The sequence below is a fragment of the Haematobia irritans genome, chromosome 2, assembly GCF_050003625.1.
Source record: "Haematobia irritans isolate KBUSLIRL chromosome 2, ASM5000362v1, whole genome shotgun sequence".
NCBI lineage: Eukaryota > Metazoa > Arthropoda > Insecta > Diptera > Muscidae > Haematobia > Haematobia irritans.
The window spans coordinates 148865467-148887349 of record NC_134398.1 but is presented as its reverse complement, the minus strand read 5'-3'; the positions used below and the strand labels follow the sequence as shown (position 1 = coordinate 148887349).

Genomic DNA, 21883 nt, shown 5'->3' with positions numbered 1-21883 from the left:
ATCCAACCATCTTGCAGTCTATAGTGCTTTGCCCAAATAAATTTGACAAACATTCTTTTTATACCCTCCACCATAGGATGGGGGTATATTAACTTTGTCATTCCGTTTGTAACACATCGAAATATTGCTCTAAGACCCCATAAAGTATATATATTCTGGGTCGTGGTGAAATTCTGAGTCGATCTGAGCATGTCCGTCCGTCCGTCCGTCTGTTGAAATCACGCTAACTTCCGAACGAAACAAGCTATCGACTTGAAACTTGGCACAAGTAGTTGTTATTGATGTAGGTCGGATGGTATTGCAAATGGGCCATATCGGTCCACTTTTACGTATAGCCTCCATGTAAACGGACCCCCAAATTTGGCTTGCGATTGCTCTAAGAAAAGCAAATTTCATCCGATCCGGCTGAAATTTGGTACATGGTGTAAGTATATGGTCCCTAACAACCATCCAAAAATTGGTCCATATCGGTCCACTTTTACGTATAGCCCCCATATAAACGGACCCCCAAATTTGGCTTGCGATTGCTCTAAGAGAAGCAAATTTCATCCGATCCGGCTGAAATTTGGTACACGGTGTTAGTATATAGTTTCTAACAACCATGCAAAAATTGGTCCATATCGGTCCACTTTTACGTATAGCCCCCATATAAACGGACCCCCAAATTTGGCTTGCGATTGCTCTAAGAGAAGCAAATTTCATCCGATCCGGCTGAAATTTGGTACATGGTGTTAGTATATGGTATCTAACAACCATGCAGAAATTGGTCCATATCGGTCCATAATTACATATAGCCCCCATATATAGCCTCCATATCGGTCCATAATTATATATAGCCCCCATATAAGCCGATCACCAGATTGGACCTCCGGAGCCTCTTAGAGGAGCAAAATTCGTCCGATCCGGTTGAAATTGGGTACGTGGTGTTAATATATCAGTCCATAATTATATATACACCCTCAAAAAAAATCGCCTCTTTAACATATGTTCCAAACATATTTTGCAGGAAGCACATATATTATTGGATACTGCCGAAACATTAATATGTTTGTTTTATGTGAACATATTATATGTTTGGAAGCATTTGAGCCCAAAAATATTATATGCTTGGAAGAATTTTCCCAAAGACGATTGTGCTCATTCTCTAACATACTTGTAATTTTCACTTCCACGAAATATTTCAGTTCTGGCACCTTTTTCTGTAATACAAATAATGTTGAAGAAATTATTCACTTTTATAAATTATTTAAATTTTACCTTTCGCCTGCACGGAGAATCGAACCGAGGACCATACAGTTTGTAAGCCAACACACTATCCACTGGGCTACGTAGCTGTTATAGTCACCAGCAGATAATTATCGTTATACGTTATATTTATATAGCATAGTTTGCAGCGCCCACGAGCCCATGCAAACATAATATTATTTAACAGAAACATAAATTTGTTTGCCACGTGGAGCAGTGGTTAGCATGTCTGCCTTTCATGCAAAGGATCGTGGGTTCAATCCCTGCTCCGACCGAACACTTTTTTTTTTTTAATTTACACATTTATATTTATACTATATTAAATTTTTATAATGAAACTTCGAAATGTGGGTTATTAAAGATTTATAGTCAGTAACAGTGCATGGTATAAACTAAATTGACTGATTTTTGGATAAAATAATATTTTTTTATTGCAAAAATAACAATTTTGTAACAAAAAACGGTTTTTGGTAAAAAAACTTTAAAATTTGGAAGGAATTCAAAAACTCTAACAAAAGAAGAACGTGGAGTCGAGTATAAACATACATAAATAATTTTATAATATAAACATAAATTTATTTAGGCGTGAACAGAGTTTACTAGCATTTAACACCATCGCTCTAAAATGCCTTTTACTTTTCTTTAATAGTTCATTTTAAAGAAAACAAACTTTTTAAATTGTTTTAGCTGCAAAACTCGAAGTTAATGCCCGCTTTTATATTTGAAGGTGTCCGTCAACTCCTCGTGGACTACTTATTAATAAAGAGGAACTAAACTTTGTTTTTATACATTTTACTGTGTAATTTTTCACTATTTCCTCCTTATTTCATTTTACTGTCCCAACTCTAAAAAGAGTATAGTGCCCTTTCGTTATTTTTATGAAGACCCCTGATTTCTTTTAACGAACCAAGAAAAAATGTGTGCCCATAATGCCAAAATGATAAACAAAACACATGTCCACACATACATAACATAAAATGCTGCTCTCAAGGCGAAAACATATGCTGTTTGTTTTTCAAATGTCTATTCTCTTGGTTCCGAATGTCCATTCTCTTTATTCAAATTAAATAATATTTAGACTTAAGCATATCAAATTTTTGGCCTTATCATAAAACAGTTTTCCGAAACAACATACAAGCGGTTTCACAGAAATTGTTCTCTTTTGATTCTTTCGCTGTGTTATGTTGATATCTTTTGTCAACTCTCCCGGTTTCCATCTCTATTTCTTTCTCTATACTCTCTCTCTGTCGCTTTGAATAAAATATCACAACATATGTATGTTTAGTCGAAATTTGTAAATTTATACATGTTTGCATTCACACATATGATTTTTATGAAACATTTATGCCCCAAACATAATATATTCTAACATATTAACATAGATATCCCAAACATTTAGTGTTGGTTTAGGAACATTACATGTTTGCACTTAAATATATTGTGTTTTAAAATTGTGCCCGAAACACATTTTGTTTATATCGGAACATATGAAAAACATATTTTTCTAAGAGTGTAACCCCCATATAAACCGTTCCCCAGATTTGATCTCCGGAGCCTCTTAGAGGAGCAAAATTCATCCGATCCGGTTGAAATTTGCAACGTGGTATTAGTAAAGGGTGATTCTTTTGAGGTTAGGATTTTCATGCATTAGTATTTGACAGATCACGTGGGATTTCAGACATGGTGTCAAAGAGAAAGATGCTCAGTATGCTTTGACATTTCATCATGAATAGACTTACTAACGAGCCACAACGTCGAATTTTCAGTGAATGGGCCCTAGAAAAGTTGGCAGAAAATCCGCTTTTTTATCGACAAATTTTGTTCAGCGATGAGGCTTATTTCTGGTTGAATGGCTACGTAAATAAGCAAAATTGCCGCATTTGGAGTGAAGAGCAACCAGAAGCCGTTCAAGAACTGCCCATGCATCCCGAAAAATGCACTGTTTGGTGTGGTTTGTACGCTGGTGGAATCATTGGACCGTATTTTTTCAAAGATGCTGTTGGACGCAACGTTACGGTGAATGGCGATCGCTATCGTTCGATGCTAACAAACTTTTTGTTGCCAAAAATGGAAGAACTGAACTTGGTTGACATGTGGTTTCAACAAGATGGCGCTACATGCCACACAGCTCGCGATTCTATGGCCATTTTGAGGGAAAACTTCGGAGAACAATTCATCTCAAGAAATGGACCGGTAAGTTGGCCACCAAGATCATGCGATTTGACGCCTTTAGACTATTTTTTGTGGGGCTACGTCAAGTCTAAAGTCTACAGAAATAAGCCAGCAACTATTCCAGCTTTGGAAGACAACATTTCCGAAGAAATTCGGGCTATTCCGGCCGAAATGCTCGAAAAAGTTGCCCAAAATTGGACTTTCCGAATGGACCACCTAAGACGCAGCCGCGGTCAACATTTAAATGAAATTATCTTCAAAAAGTAAATGTCATGGACCAATCTAACGTTTCAAATAAAGAACCGATGAGATTTTGCAAATTTTATGCGTTTTTAAAAAAAAAAAGTTATCAAGCTCTTAACAAATCACCCTTTATAAGGCCGCTAATAATCATGCCAAAATTGGTCCATATAGGTCTAAAGTTATATATAGGCGATCCCCAATCACACAAAAATTGGTCCTTATCGGTTCATAATCATGGTTGCCGCGTGAGCCAAAAATAATCTACCAACATTTTATTTTTATACAAAACATTGTCAAAATTTTATTTCCATAGAATATTCTGTCAAAATTTTATTTCTATAGAAAATTTTGTCAGAATTTTATTTCTATCGAAAATTTTATCCAAATCTTATTGCTATAGAAATTTTTTTCCAAATTTTACTTCTATAGAAAATGTTGTCAAAATTTTATTTTGTCAAAATTTTATTTCTATAGAAACTTTAAACTTAATTATATACGTACTTAATCGGTCTTTTTTAGTTTAATATATACCACGTATGGACTATGTGGTATATATTACGGTGTTAGGAAGTTTTAAGATACCTTGCCATCGGCAATTGTTACCGCAACCCAAGAAATTCGATTCTGGATGACAGTCTTCAGTAGAAGTTTCTACGCAATCCATGGTGGAGTTTACATAAGCTTCGGCCTGGCCGAACTTTCGGCCGTTTATACTTGTTCTCTGTTGGTTAAGCTACTCTTGTAGTTTAGTCAACACAATGGTTTTAAAGCTGAGATCAAAACAACAAATATGATTGAAGTAGAAACCAGCAATAAAAAACGAAACACGAAGGAAATAAAATTTTGACAAATTTTTCTATAGAAATAAAATTTTGACAAAATTTTCTATAGAAATAAAATTTTGACACAGTTTTCTATTAAAATAAAATTTTGACAAAATTTTCTATTGAAATTTAAAAAAAAAAAAATCAAAGCTTCTCTAAGTGGTTTCACCGCAATGTGTTCCACATTCCGTTTGAATTCGGCTATAAAAATGAGGATCGGGCAACACTCATTGATAAGAGAGAAATTCAGTACGTTTGGTATCATAATAGACTGAATGTTTTTTTTTCGACATTTTTGGGGTTTTAAGCATGAAGATGACATTTTTCCGACTTATTATATTCAACCTATTTGTTGGCCGAGTCAAGATCAACAACTTTGCTGAAAACTACAAAAGAAATTACTGCAGTTTTCGAGCTATGTCCATTCGAAAAATAGTATGAAATTGCAAAAAGTGCTCAAACTCGAATTAGGCGAAAAACTACAGAGGCTCATAAAAAAACGAACGGCAACCTATATACGTGTAATCAGCACACTACCCAGAAAAGATATCACCAAAATATTTCCAATTAAAAAGTTAATTGAAGCTGAAAATGTTTTCAATTAAAAAATTAATTAAAAAATTTAAAAAATCAACTTTTTATCCAACTAGAAACATTAGTCAGTTAATTCAATAATTGAAAATGATAAATGTTTGAAAATTTAAAATTAATTGATACAATTAACTTTTTAATCCAGTTAACAAAATGAATAAATTTTTAAAATTTTAATTAAAAAATTCTTTGGCGCAATCAATTTTTAAATCAAAATAAAAACACAAAATTTGTAAATCAAAATAAAAACACAAAGTTTTTGAACATAGTTACGTTTTAAATTTAAAAATTTATTGATACAATCAATTTTTAAATCACACTAAGAGCACAAAGTCAGTTAAGAGAATGATTGAAAATTTTCGCGGTTTTATTTAAACAATTAATTGTTCCAATTGATTTAAATAATTAATTGTTCCAATTGATTTAAATAATTAATTGCTCCAATTAACATTTTAATTAAAAAATTTAATCGATGCACACTAAAATTTTTTTCTGATTAAATCACGAAAATGATATTTGATTAAAAAATTAATTGATGTTGATTGTAAAAAAACAATTAGTTTTTAATTGATTAAATTAAAAAATTAATTGACATTTATTGCAAAAAACAATTACTTTTTTAGTTTATTAATATTTTAATTGATTCAATCAAAACTTAATTGATGTGTTAATTATTTAGTTAATCTTCAATCCAATTTCCTATAAACTTTTTAATTAAATCAGTTAAACAATTAATTGAGTTTTGCAATCGATGTCGGTTAAAGTTTGAAAAATTTAAACTTTTTTATAAAAACCGCTACAATTTTCACTCATTTCCTTAACCAACTTTGTTTCCTTAATTTTATTAAAAAAATGATTGTATCAATTTTTTCATTAAAGGCGTAACTATCACTTTCGAATTTTTGATTAAAAAATTGATTTATCAATTAATTTTTTTATTAAAAATTTAAAAGTACCAATCGTATTTTTGACTGACCTATTCTTCCGAGCTTAATTAAAAAGTTAATTGTATCAATTAATTTTTAATTAAAAAATCAAAAATTTTCAATCATTGGCCAAATTAACTTAATGTTTCTGATTTGATTAAAAAGTTAATTAAATTAATTTTTTAATTGAAAAATTTTCAGATTAAATTAACTATTTAATTGGAAATATATTGGTGATATTTTTTTCTGTGTATTCATAGCAAAACTCAATTAATTCTTTAACTGATTCAATTAACTAAATAATTAATTGAATCAATTCAAAAAATGATTGAGTTTTCCAATGGATATTAATTAAAGTTTTTTATTGAATCAATTAAAAAGTTTATTGAAATTTTCAATTGAAATCAATTAAATTTTTAATTGAGTCAATTAATTTTTAATAAAATATTTTTTATGCCTAATTAAAACTGTGATGGATATTGATTGATTTCGTGATTGAACCAAGCAAATCTATTTTTAGACCAATATGTAATGTACACACTAAGCACATTTAAAGGACCTTCGTTTAACCCTTTCACTATCGATGTCCACTTAGAAGGACATTCGAAAAAGCCACCAAATTCTATTTTCTCGATGTTATTTTAAAGTATAGGCTTTAATCTAAATAAGCTATAAATATTTTCCATATTGATGAGCACAAAAAATACGGTAGTGAAAGGGTTAAAGAAGACAACCAACTTGAATTGCAAACGATGTTCCGTTTCTTACAAATGATACAACTTGTAGATAGCATAAATTCGAAAATAATATAACTTTTCAATATTTTCAAAATTTTTCGTATAATTTCGAAAGAGTAAATTTTTTGTAATAAACATTTTTTAAAAACATTTTTTTCTGATAAAATTTGAACTTTTAGGAGCAACGCCTGTTTTCCAAACGTTTCATTTTTTTGCATGCTGGTACTTTTCGAAATTAGGAAGCCTCCGACAAGCTACATTGAATAAGCAATGATATGAGCCCATCTGTAACACGACACAATTATGGACAAATTATGAAATTAACTTGGAACAAGCTTGTTTGTGCTACACACAGTATGGTATATCATCCATTCATTTTAACAATTCGTTAAAATATTTAAATGTCATGGAACCTCTAAAATCACTTTTTAATGGCCAACAATTATGTTTACCACTAGACTAGATTAGGGTTAGCTTCAAAAACGACCCCGTTATTCCATTCCAAAGAGTGTCCCTCTTAGTTTTTGTTCAGCTATTTTTCTGGAACAAACCAACATGGCCATGCAAATGTCATCATAGAAAGGGTGTCATTGCTCTGATGACTACAGCAATAAAGCGTTGGTGACGATGATCACAATCTGGAAAACAAAAAGAACTCCCGCTCAGATTAAACTACTTTCATAGTCAGCCAGGTGGAAAACCAAACATTAGACAGACAGACAGAGAAACAACAGCTTGGAACTTTGGAAATTCACAAAGCAACGCCATGGTGGTAATAAAGAAAAGTAATTAGTAGAAATGGTACTTGAAGAATTTACAAAATACAATGGTATGTGCTCAGATTTAAGAGGGAAATTGCATTGTTTAGATTTTCCACAGAGATTATGAAAATCAAAATTGGAACAAATGACTTGAACAAAGTATTTTAGTTTTTTTTTTTTGTAAATTTAAATTTGCATAAAAAACGGTGAAATTTTGAAATTGTTAGAATATTAGAAGTTTCTTCTTTTTCCTTCTTCCAATTAGTTAACTGAACACTGAAAAAAATATTGTCGTGAGGTCAAAGATTTCATGTCTTTAAAATACGAATGCAAATTTTGCTTAGCACGGAAGACGCAATTCTCTACCATAAAGTTTTTTTCCTTGTCCAAAAGTCGATAAACTTTTCAATGAAGTCGTATTATCCTTATAATTAAGTGATTTCACTTAAAAATGGGTATCATAACATGAAAGAAAAAATTTTTGGGCTAAGGTCAACTAGACTTCAATAACTCAGAAAAATTGTTTACATTTAATGAAATTGTCTTTAAATTTGTTGCCTTTTTGCATCTTGACTACAAAGCAAAAAATCGTTCAAATATAGGACATATTTTTCAACACTTCATTTTAAAGACGTTTATTACTTGAAACATATCATAATTTCTACTGGAAGTCAAGTCTTAATTTGCAAAATAAAGTTAACTGGTTTTTAAAGGGCTTTGATAGCATATGAAGAAAAAAAGCTGAAAAAGCAAAAAATAAAATTTGCTTCCTAGAAGCAAGTACACAAAACCCAAGTTTAAAAGAGAATTGTGTCTTAAAAGTTTCCTTACTTGTATTCTCCGCTTCTTTGGCTCGGAATCAATACCAACATTTTTAAAGTAAAGACAAAATCTTTGGAACCGGGCATGCTTTTTTTCAGTGTACATGGAGAAAATCTAGCTCTAAGACCATATGTGTGTGTGAGCGATATGGTGGTCATAGGTGTAGGGTTGGTAGGACACTTGAACAGGTGACACGTGTCATTTTAGATGGGACTTATGTCAGCATACACGAAAATAAAATAAAACAAGTATATACGGCCGTAAGTTCGGCCAGGCCGAAGCTTATGTACCCTCCACCATGGATTGCGTAGTAACTTCTACTGAAGACTGTCATCCACAATCGAATTACTTGGGTTGCGGTAACACTTGCCGATGGCAAGGTATCTTAAAACTTCCTAACACCGTAATATATACCACATAGTCCATACGTGGTATATATTAAACTAAAAAAGGCCGATTAAATACGTATATAATTAAGTTTAAAGTTTCTATAGAAATAAAATATTGACAAAATAAAATTTTGACAACATTTTCTATAGAAGTAAAATTTGGAAAAATGTTCTATAGAAATAAAATTTGAATAGAATTTTCTATAGAAATAAAATTCTGACAAAATTTGCTATAGAAATAAAATTTTGACAGAATTTTCTATAGAAATAAAATTTTGACAAAATGTTCTATAGAAATAAAATTTTGACAAAATTTTCTATAGAAATAACATTTTGACGTTTTCTATAAAAATAAAATTTTGGTAGATTCTTTTTGGCTCGAGTGGCAACCATGATTATGAACCGATAAGGACCAATTTTTGTGTGATTGGGGATCGCCTATATATAACTATAGACCGATATGAACCAATTTTAGCATGGTTATTAGCGGCCTTGTACTAACACCACGTTGCAAATTTCAACCGGATCGGATGAATTTTGCTCCTCTAAGAGGCTGCAGAGATCACATCTGGGGAACGGTTTATATGGGGGCTTTATATAATTATGGACCAATATGGACCAATCCTTGCGTGTTTGTTGGAGACCACATTCTAACACCACGTTCCAAATTTCAACCGGATCGGATGAATTTTGCTCCTCCAAGAGGCTCCGGAGGACAAATCTGGGGATCGATTTATATTGGGCTATATATAGTTATGGACCGATATCGACCAATTCTTTCATGGTTGTTAGAGACCATATACTAACACCACACAATTTCAACCGGATCGAATGAATTTTTCTCCTCTAAGAGGCTCCGGAGGTCAAATCTGGGGATCGGCTTATATGGGGGCTATATATAATTATGGACCGATATGGACCAATTTTGGCATGGTTGTTAGAGACAATATACTAACAGCCGGATCGGATGAAATTTGCTTCTCTTAGAGCAATCGCAAGCCAAATTTGGGGGTCCGTTTATATGGGGGCTATACGTAAATGTGGACCGATATGGCCCATTTTCAATACCATCCGACCTACATCAATAACAACTACTTGTGCCAAGTTTCAAGTCGATAGTTTGTTTCGTTCGGAAGTTAGCGTGATTTCAACAGACGGACGGACGGACGGACATGCTCAGATCGACTCAGAATTTCACCACGACCCAGAATATATATACTTTATGGGGTCTTAGAGCAATATTTCGATGTGTTACAAACGGAATGACAAAGTTAATATACCCCCATCCTATGGTGGAGGGTATAATAAATAAATTGGATCCAAAGATTTTTACTTTAACTTAACGTTGGTGCTATTGAGCCGGCATCTTTAAATCAAATTCATTTTTAAGGGAGCTATCGAACTTTAAAGTAAGGCTCTACAAAATCAAAATTAGGATACTAATCGCATTAACTGTATTTTCATTTTCTTTTTGCGTTATATTAATAAAGCTATTCACATACAATTAAATGTAAGTTTAACAAGTAAGTAAAGTTGAAAGTCGGGGCCGACTATATCATACCCTAAACCACCCTTACTGAATTAGTAATCATAAGCATTTGTGGGGTAACATTGATATAGGTCTGGGAGATAAACCGCGGTTGCATATTTAAGAAAATTAAGGGGTACATGTTTATGGGTGCTTTGTCTCAATCTGACTATAGCTCATAGTCAGTGTTGCCAGGGAAAATGTTCGGTTTACCCTACAAGGACAAAAAAGTTCCCTACTTTCTCATACATTCCCAAACAATTTTCCCTACAATATTTTTCGTTAAATTTAAACAAGTATATACGGCCGTAAGTTCGGCCAGGCCGAATCTTATGTACCCTCCACCATGGGTTGCGTGGAAACTTCTACGAAAGACTGTCATCCACAATCGAATTACTTGGGTTGTGGTATCTTAAAACTTCTTAACATCGTGCACTTTTGCACGATACGTAGAGAGCCAGAATTGAAATATGGGGGTCGCTTATATGGGGGCTATATAGAATTATCAATTGATATGGACCAATTTTTGTGTGATTGGGGATCGATTTATCTGAGGGCTATATATAACTATAGACCGATATGGACCTAGTTAGACTAGGTTTTTAACGGCCATATACCAGCACAATGTACACGGATGAAAAAGACTGCTTTTCATATGTTTGGCTATAAACATTATATGTTTGGAACACAAATTTTTAAACACAATATTTTTGAGTGCAAGCATATAATGTTCATAAACTAGCATAACATGTTTGGGACATATATGTTAATATGTTAGAACATATTATGTTTGGGACATAAAATGTTTGTAAATATAATATGCTTGGATGCAAACATATATTAATTTAGAAATAGCCTATAAACATATATGTGTTTAGTAGCTTGGAGCGCTATTTAACAGGGAGCGATATTGAATTAAGTTGGTGGTTGTTGCTTGTTATTACAAAATTAACATTTTACTTTTCCTTGGGCAATTGATCAGCTACTTCTTTGATCCTTACAAACTGTGTGGTCCGCTGTTCGAATCCCCGTCCGGCAAAAGGTAAAATTAAAATAAAAAAAATCATACAATTGAATAATTTCTTCTACAATGTTTGTATTACAGAAAAAGGTGCTAAGAACTAAAAAATCTCGTGGAAGTGAGAAAGATGTGGGGGAATATACAATTGGGCAGAAACAAAATTTTGAGCATTCAGGTCGAAAACCTATGTTGTTAGCACCTATATTACCTGTTTATTTTCATACTTCATTATGATTGTAAATATATAAATAAATAAATAAAATTTTGAGCACAATATTGTTTGGGAGAATTTTTGTTAAGCATATAATATTTTTGGGTGCAAAATGCTTCCAAACATTATATGTTCACATAATAACATATTGTTTTTTGGAAGACAATATTATTGAATTTGGATGCAAAAATACAAAATGTTTGGAACTTAGACTACCCAAACATATATTGTTTAGACCAATATGCTTTCAAACATATTATATATTGGAAGAGATCAAACATATAAATGTTTGGGCAATACCCAAAAATGTATATGCTTGAAGCAAAATATGTTTGGGAGTATATGTTACAGAAGCGATTTTTTGTGAGCGTGTACCAAATTTCAACTGACTCGGATGAGATTTGCTCCTCCATGAGGCTCCAAAACCAGGATCGGGGAATCGGTTTATATGGGGGCTATATATGATTATGGACTGATATGGACCACTTTTGGCACCACGTACCAATTTTTAACCAGATCGGATGAATTTTGCTTCTCCAAAAGTCACCGGAGGTCAAATCTGGGAATCGGTTTATATGGGGGCTATATATAATTATGGACTGATATGAACCACTTCCTGCATGGTTGGTAGATCACGTACCAAATTTCAACCGAATCGGATGAATTTTGCTCTTCCAAGGGTCTCCGGAGGTCAAATCTGGGGATCGGTTTATATAGGGCCCATATATAATTATTGACCGATTTCCACCAATTTTTGCATGGGTGTTTGAGGCCATATATTAACACCACGTACCAAATTTCAACTGAATCAGATGAATTTTGGTCTTCCAAGAGGCTCCGGAGGTCAAATCTGGTGATCGGTTTATATGGGGGCTATAAATAATTATGGACCGATGTGGACCAATTTTTGCATGGTCATTAGAGACCATATACTTACACCATATACCAAATTTTAGCCGGATCGGATGAAATTTGCTTCTCTTAGAGGCTCCGCAAGCCAAATCGGGGGATCGGTTTATATGGCGGCTATATATAATAGATTTATATATAAACCGATGTTGACCAATTTTTGCATGGTCATTAGAAACCATATATTTACACCATGTACCAAATTTCAGCCGGATCGGATGAAATTTGCTTCTCTTAGAGGCTCCGCAAGCCAATTCGGGGGATCGGTTTATATGGGGGCTATATATAATTATGGACCGATGTGGACCAATTTTTGCATGGTTGTTAGAGACCATATACTAACACCATGTACCAAATTTCAGCCGGATCGGATGAAATTTGCTTCTCTTAGAGGATTCGCAAGCCAAATTTGGGGGTCCGTTTATATGGGGGCTATACGCAAAAGTGAACCGATATGGCCCATTTGCAATACCATCCGACCTACATCAATAACAACTACGTGTGCCAAGTTTCAAGTCGATAGCTTGTTTCGTTCGGAAGTTAGCGTGATTTCAACAGACGGACATGCTCAGATTGACTCAGAAATTCACCACGACCCAGAATATATATACTTTATGGGGTCTTAAAGTCGGGTGGGGCCAACTATAGTATACCCAGCTCCACTTTGATTTTCGATGCCATACCAAAATCGTCAAATGTGTTGGGTTTTTGTATGTATACATTTAAATCTGACTCGATCTGAACAAAATTTGTTAGACTTCTACCAAATCTATAGACTTAAAATTTAAGTCGGCTAATGCCCTAGGGTGGAACACTATGTTAGTAAAATCCAAGTAAGGAAAGTCTAAAGTCGGGCGGGGCCGACTATATTATACCCTGCACCACTTTGTAGATCTAAATTGTCGATACCATATCACATCCGTCAAATGTGTTGGGGGCTATATATAAAGGTTTGCCCCAAATACATACATTTAATTATTATACCCTGTACCACAGTAGTGGTGAAGGGTATAAATATCACTCGATCTGGACAGAATTTGATAGACTTCTACAAAATCTATAGACTCAAAATTTAGGTCGGCTAATGCACTAGGGTGGAACACAATTTTAGTAAAAAAATATGGGAAACATTTAAATCTGAAGAAATTTTAAGGAAACTTCGCAAAAGTTTATTTATGGTTTATCGCTCGATATATATGCATTAGAATTTTAGGAAAATTAGAGTCAGTTTTACAACTTTTCGACTAAGCAGTGGCAATTTTACAAGGAAAATTTTGGTATTTTGACCATTTTTGTCGAAATCAGAAAAACATATATATGGGAGCTATATCTAAATCTGAACCGATTTCAACCAAATTTGGCACGCATAGCTACAATGCTAATACTACTCCCTGTGCAAAATTGCAACTAAATCGGAGTTAAAAAATTGGCCTCTGTGGTCATATGAGTGTAAATCGGGCGAACGATATATATGGGAGCTATATCTAAATCTGAACCGATTTCAATAAACTTTGGCACACTTGACTACACTACTAATTGTACTCCTAGTGCAAAATTTCCAAATTGGGGTAAAACTCTGGCTTCTGGGACCGTATTAGTCCATATCGGGCGAAAGATATATATGGGAGCTATATAAATCTAAACCGATTTCAATAAAATTTGGCATACTTGACTATAGTACTAATTGTTCTTCTTGTGCAAAATTTTATGCAAATTAGGGTATAACTCTGGCTTCTGGGGCCATATAAGTCCATAACGGGTGAAATATATATGGGAGCTATATCTAATTACAAAAATGTGTTTACGGACAGACGGACATGACTGTACCGACTCAGGAGCCCACCCTGAGCATTTTTGCCAAAGACACCATGTGTCTATCTCGTCTCCTTCTGGGTGTTGCAAACATATGCACTAACTTATAATACCCTGTTCCACAGTGTGGCGCAGGGTATAAATATAGGAAACATTTAAATTCGAAATTAACGCGTTTATGCTTTGTATTCAAGACAAAAATTTTATAGACGATTTCATTAATTTTGAAGAATTTTTCAGAAGTATGAATTTGTTTGACCTTTGTCAAACAAAATTTTCTTTCATGTAAAGTACCCAATTTTCATATCGCTTAACTATTAGAACAAAATGACTTTATTATTCTCTCTTTATTATTCTCTCTCTCTCCGCCTCTCTCATTCTTACAGGAAATCCCGATTTGCAAAACATGAATCCTCTTCCGTCAGTTGGTAACCCCATAAGTGATGGTTTTACGGCCTATGTTAACAATCGTAAGACCAACAATGAAATATATTCGGCTCCTATAGCACCAGCAGATATGACTGGTGGTCTTGGCACTAATGCAGCATCTACTCTGGAACAAAGTGGTCTCTATGTACCACATATGACAGTTCATAAGAGGCTCCGGAGGTCAAATCTGGGGATCGGCTTATATGGGGGCTATATATAATTATGGACCGATATGGACCAATTTTGGCATGGTTGTTAGAGACAATATACTAACAGCCGGATCGGATGAAATTTGCTTCTCTTAGAGCAATCGCAAGCCAAATTTGGGGGTCCGTTTATATGGGGGCTATACGTAAATGTGGACCGATATGGCCCATTTTCAATACCATCCGACCTACATCAATAACAACTACTTGTGCCAAGTTTCAAGTCGATAGTTTGTTTCGTTCGGAAGTTAGCGTGATTTCAACAGACGGACGGACGGACGGACATGCTCAGATCGACTCAGAATTTCACCACGACCCAGAATATATATACTTTATGGGGTCTTAGAGCAATATTTCGATGTGTTACAAACGGAATGACAAAGTTAATATACCCCCATCCTATGGTGGAGGGTATAATAAATAAATTGGATCCAAAGATTTTTACTTTAACTTAACGTTGGTGCTATTGAGCCGGCATCTTTAAATCAAATTCATTTTTAAGGGAGCTATCGAACTTTAAAGTAAGGCTCTACAAAATCAAAATTAGGATACTAATCGCATTAACTGTATTTTCATTTTCTTTTTGCGTTATATTAATAAAGCTATTCACATACAATTAAATGTAAGTTTAACAAGTAAGTAAAGTTGAAAGTCGGGGCCGACTATATCATACCCTAAACCACCCTTACTGAATTAGTAATCATAAGCATTTGTGGGGTAACATTGATATAGGTCTGGGAGATAAACCGCGGTTGCATATTTAAGAAAATTAAGGGGTACATGTTTATGGGTGCTTTGTCTCAATCTGACTATAGCTCATAGTCAGTGTTGCCAGGGAAAATGTTCGGTTTACCCTACAAGGACAAAAAAGTTCCCTACTTTCTCATACATTCCCAAACAATTTTCCCTACAATATTTTTCGTTAAATTTAAACAAGTATATACGGCCGTAAGTTCGGCCAGGCCGAATCTTATGTACCCTCCACCATGGGTTGCGTGGAAACTTCTACGAAAGACTGTCATCCACAATCGAATTACTTGGGTTGTGGTATCTTAAAACTTCTTAACATCGTGCACTTTTGCACGATACGTAGAGAGCCAGAATTGAAATATGGGGGTCGCTTATATGGGGGCTATATAGAATTATCAATTGATATGGACCAATTTTTGTGTGATTGGGGATCGATTTATCTGAGGGCTATATATAACTATAGACCGATATGGACCTAGTTAGACTAGGTTTTTAACGGCCATATACCAGCACAATGTACACGGATGAAAAAGACTGCTTTTCATATGTTTGGCTATAAACATTATATGTTTGGAACACAAATTTTTAAACACAATATTTTTGAGTGCAAGCATATAATGTTCATAAACTAGCATAACATGTTTGGGACATATATGTTAATATGTTAGAACATATTATGTTTGGGACATAAAATGTTTGTAAATATAATATGCTTGGATGCAAACATATATTAATTTAGAAATAGCCTATAAACATATATGTGTTTAGTAGCTTGGAGCGCTATTTAACAGGGAGCGATATTGAATTAAGTTGGTGGTTGTTGCTTGTTATTACAAAATTAACATTTTACTTTTCCTTGGGCAATTGATCAGCTACTTCTTTGATCCTTACAAACTGTGTGGTCCGCTGTTCGAATCCCCGTCCGGCAAAAGGTAAAATTAAAATAAAAAAAATCATACAATTGAATAATTTCTTCTACAATGTTTGTATTACAGAAAAAGGTGCTAAGAACTAAAAAATCTCGTGGAAGTGAGAAAGATGTGGGGGAATATACAATTGGGCAGAAACAAAATTTTGAGCATTCAGGTCGAAAACCTATGTTGTTAGCACCTATATTACCTGTTTATTTTCATACTTCATTATGATTGTAAATATATAAATAAATAAATAAAATTTTGAGCACAATATTGTTTGGGAGAATTTTTGTTAAGCATATAATATTTTTGGGTGCAAAATGCTTCCAAACATTATATGTTCACATAATAACATATTGTTTTTTGGAAGACAATATTATTGAATTTGGATGCAAAAATACAAAATGTTTGGAACTTAGACTACCCAAACATATATTGTTTAGACCAATATGCTTTCAAACATATTATATATTGGAAGAGATCAAACATATAAATGTTTGGGCAATACCCAAAAATGTATATGCTTGAAGCAAAATATGTTTGGGAGTATATGTTACAGAAGCGATTTTTTGTGAGCGTGTACCAAATTTCAACTGACTCGGATGAGATTTGCTCCTCCATGAGGCTCCAAAACCAGGATCGGGGAATCGGTTTATATGGGGGCTATATATGATTATGGACTGATATGGACCACTTTTGGCACCACGTACCAATTTTTAACCAGATCGGATGAATTTTGCTTCTCCAAAAGTCACCGGAGGTCAAATCTGGGAATCGGTTTATATGGGGGCTATATATAATTATGGACTGATATGAACCACTTCCTGCATGGTTGGTAGATCACGTACCAAATTTCAACCGAATCGGATGAATTTTGCTCTTCCAAGGGTCTCCGGAGGTCAAATCTGGGGATCGGTTTATATAGGGCCCATATATAATTATTGACCGATTTCCACCAATTTTTGCATGGGTGTTTGAGGCCATATATTAACACCACGTACCAAATTTCAACTGAATCAGATGAATTTTGGTCTTCCAAGAGGCTCCGGAGGTCAAATCTGGTGATCGGTTTATATGGGGGCTATAAATAATTATGGACCGATGTGGACCAATTTTTGCATGGTCATTAGAGACCATATACTTACACCATATACCAAATTTTAGCCGGATCGGATGAAATTTGCTTCTCTTAGAGGCTCCGCAAGCCAAATCGGGGGATCGGTTTATATGGCGGCTATATATAATAGATTTATATATAAACCGATGTTGACCAATTTTTGCATGGTCATTAGAAACCATATATTTACACCATGTACCAAATTTCAGCCGGATCGGATGAAATTTGCTTCTCTTAGAGGCTCCGCAAGCCAATTCGGGGGATCGGTTTATATGGGGGCTATATATAATTATGGACCGATGTGGACCAATTTTTGCATGGTTGTTAGAGACCATATACTAACACCATGTACCAAATTTCAGCCGGATCGGATGAAATTTGCTTCTCTTAGAGGATTCGCAAGCCAAATTTGGGGGTCCGTTTATATGGGGGCTATACGCAAAAGTGAACCGATATGGCCCATTTGCAATACCATCCGACCTACATCAATAACAACTACGTGTGCCAAGTTTCAAGTCGATAGCTTGTTTCGTTCGGAAGTTAGCGTGATTTCAACAGACGGACATGCTCAGATTGACTCAGAAATTCACCACGACCCAGAATATATATACTTTATGGGGTCTTAAAGTCGGGTGGGGCCAACTATAGTATACCCAGCTCCACTTTGATTTTCGATGCCATACCAAAATCGTCAAATGTGTTGGGTTTTTGTATGTATACATTTAAATCTGACTCGATCTGAACAAAATTTGTTAGACTTCTACCAAATCTATAGACTTAAAATTTAAGTCGGCTAATGCCCTAGGGTGGAACACTATGTTAGTAAAATCCAAGTAAGGAAAGTCTAAAGTCGGGCGGGGCCGACTATATTATACCCTGCACCACTTTGTAGATCTAAATTGTCGATACCATATCACATCCGTCAAATGTGTTGGGGGCTATATATAAAGGTTTGCCCCAAATACATACATTTAATTATTATACCCTGTACCACAGTAGTGGTGAAGGGTATAAATATCACTCGATCTGGACAGAATTTGATAGACTTCTACAAAATCTATAGACTCAAAATTTAGGTCGGCTAATGCACTAGGGTGGAACACAATTTTAGTAAAAAAATATGGGAAACATTTAAATCTGAAGAAATTTTAAGGAAACTTCGCAAAAGTTTATTTATGGTTTATCGCTCGATATATATGCATTAGAATTTTAGGAAAATTAGAGTCAGTTTTACAACTTTTCGACTAAGCAGTGGCAATTTTACAAGGAAAATTTTGGTATTTTGACCATTTTTGTCGAAATCAGAAAAACATATATATGGGAGCTATATCTAAATCTGAACCGATTTCAACCAAATTTGGCACGCATAGCTACAATGCTAATACTACTCCCTGTGCAAAATTGCAACTAAATCGGAGTTAAAAAATTGGCCTCTGTGGTCATATGAGTGTAAATCGGGCGAACGATATATATGGGAGCTATATCTAAATCTGAACCGATTTCAATAAACTTTGGCACACTTGACTACACTACTAATTGTACTCCTAGTGCAAAATTTCCAAATTGGGGTAAAACTCTGGCTTCTGGGACCGTATTAGTCCATATCGGGCGAAAGATATATATGGGAGCTATATAAATCTAAACCGATTTCAATAAAATTTGGCATACTTGACTATAGTACTAATTGTTCTTCTTGTGCAAAATTTTATGCAAATTAGGGTATAACTCTGGCTTCTGGGGCCATATAAGTCCATAACGGGTGAAATATATATGGGAGCTATATCTAATTACAAAAATGTGTTTACGGACAGACGGACATGACTGTACCGACTCAGGAGCCCACCCTGAGCATTTTTGCCAAAGACACCATGTGTCTATCTCGTCTCCTTCTGGGTGTTGCAAACATATGCACTAACTTATAATACCCTGTTCCACAGTGTGGCGCAGGGTATAAATATAGGAAACATTTAAATTCGAAATTAACGCGTTTATGCTTTGTATTCAAGACAAAAATTTTATAGACGATTTCATTAATTTTGAAGAATTTTTCAGAAGTATGAATTTGTTTGACCTTTGTCAAACAAAATTTTCTTTCATGTAAAGTACCCAATTTTCATATCGCTTAACTATTAGAACAAAATGACTTTATTATTCTCTCTTTATTATTCTCTCTCTCTCCGCCTCTCTCATTCTTACAGGAAATCCCGATTTGCAAAACATGAATCCTCTTCCGTCAGTTGGTAACCCCATAAGTGATGGTTTTACGGCCTATGTTAACAATCGTAAGACCAACAATGAAATATATTCGGCTCCTATAGCACCAGCAGATATGACTGGTGGTCTTGGCACTAATGCAGCATCTACTCTGGAACAAAGTGGTCTCTATGTACCACATATGACAGTTCAAGATCAAAATAATGTATTTTCTCAACAAAATATTCTTTTACCCCCTCCACCGCCACCACCACCAGCTCCATTAAATTCAAATTGGCAACAGCAAGCTATATTAAATCAACAGAAAAAACAACAACAGCTGCAGCAGCAGCAACAACAACAAAATTTACCAATGTCCCAGCAACAACAAATTACACTGCCTCAGGGACCCACGTATGTAATGCAGACAGATGGTAATGTCGTCAGTCAACAGCAAGCACATCAACAATCTGCCCAAATAACGGTGCCTTCTTTAGCCCAACAACAACAACAGCAGCAGCAACAACAACTTCAACCACAGGGCGATTCTAAAACAACAGCCACAGGATCATTAAATCCTTCATCTTCATTAGGCCAGAGTGCAGTGAAATCGGATGATTCCGATGAATACGATGATTCGGAAGAGAAGTCAACAGAACCCCCAAAGAAGGTAAGTATTTGCTTAAATCAGTGGGCCACAGACAATCATCGCTATAGCCATCAACGCACAAGCAATCCATACAGTCAAGCAGTTGTATTTATAAAGCATAGTTTTGGGCGCACACGAACCGATGTAAAGAAACGTTATTTAACAGAAACATGCCATTTTCTTAAGGCCACATTCTTAAAAACACAACATTTGGAAACGGAAATAATGTAATTTTACATATATTCAAAAAATGTTCGCACGATTTCTTAAAGATATCGGTTTATGATATAAACCAAGTGGACTTTGATTTTTTTTTTTATCAAAAATTGTTTTTTTATTGCAAAAATAATTTTTTTTTTGATAATAAAAGTGTGAGAGATCTATCAGTGAGAGATCTATCAGTAGGTAGTATATATCAATGGCGTCTATACTAAATCTTCACAATCAAGGAGATGTACCTTAAAGGAGTTCAAAGTGCTCCTCTCAACAAATATTTCCACTCAGAATTTTTAGTTCCACAGACCAATATTAACATTATCGGAAACTTGTAATGAAATCAACACAGATTGCCAGACATCTCTCAATTAGATGGCTCCAAAAGTTAAAAATTTATGCTAATTAGAATTTAAAAATGTTGTACCGCATATATAATAGATCCTTCCTTTTCATTTCCATTCCAGCACAAACACAAAAAAACCAAAAGCAAATCCAAAGATTTGCAGAAGACGCAAGAAGCCATGGACGAGAAACATGTCAATCAATTGCAACAGCTCCAGCAACAGGATGTCACAGCAACTAAAACAGTGATGAATTCCATGAAACCAGCTAAAACCGACGCCTCATCTCCTGTCCACGAACAATACGAGATCATACATCAAAATATGGCCTTAGAATTTCGAGATCATGATGGTCAATCGGAGAGACCCGGAGGAGCAGTTCTATCTCTAACTCTGGGACTACTAATTACAGCGGCTTTAGCTATATTAATTGGATGTCGCATGCGAACAGTTGGTCGAAGAGCTCGACGTATGGGTGGTAAAACGCCATATTCACATGAAGCTGATTTCCTCGTAAATGGAATGTATTTGTAAAAAAGCCCATATGGCATTAGGTTTTTCTAAACTTTTTTATAATGGCTTTGAGTAAAACTACAAAAATTTTATACATTTTTGTTTAGACCACAATGAACCGAATCATAACATATAGGCTGTTCAGACATACATGATTTGTGGTAGAACTTTTCAGGAATTTAGATCAAACAACGGCATACCTACACCCAAAGAAAAAATAATTTCCCCCGGAATGAAATTTTACATAAATGAATTTCCCTTCAATGCAAAGTATTTAAGTTAAGAGTTAATGAACACGAATTTATGACAAACACTTCAATGATTATCGCTAATCTTTTTTTATTTACTTTTAACGAGAACTTCG

At 34.5% G+C, this 21883-nt stretch overlaps 1 protein-coding gene across 1 annotated transcript in view; it reads left to right on the top strand.

Annotated features, from left to right (window-relative positions):
* The window catches only part of LOC142225111 (uncharacterized), a 42592-nt gene extending 20981 nt beyond the window's left edge, over positions 1-21611 (top strand). Inside the window, exons 6-9 of the mRNA XM_075294883.1 lie at positions 14578-14780; positions 18236-18311; positions 19806-20470; positions 21130-21611. Coding sequence (XP_075150998.1) covers positions 14578-14780; positions 18236-18311; positions 19806-20470; positions 21130-21540 — 1355 coding nt within the window. The 3' untranslated portion in view covers positions 21541-21611. The remainder of the gene's footprint in view (positions 1-14577; positions 14781-18235; positions 18312-19805; positions 20471-21129) is intronic.
* The last annotated feature ends 272 nt before the right edge of the window (positions 21612-21883 follow it).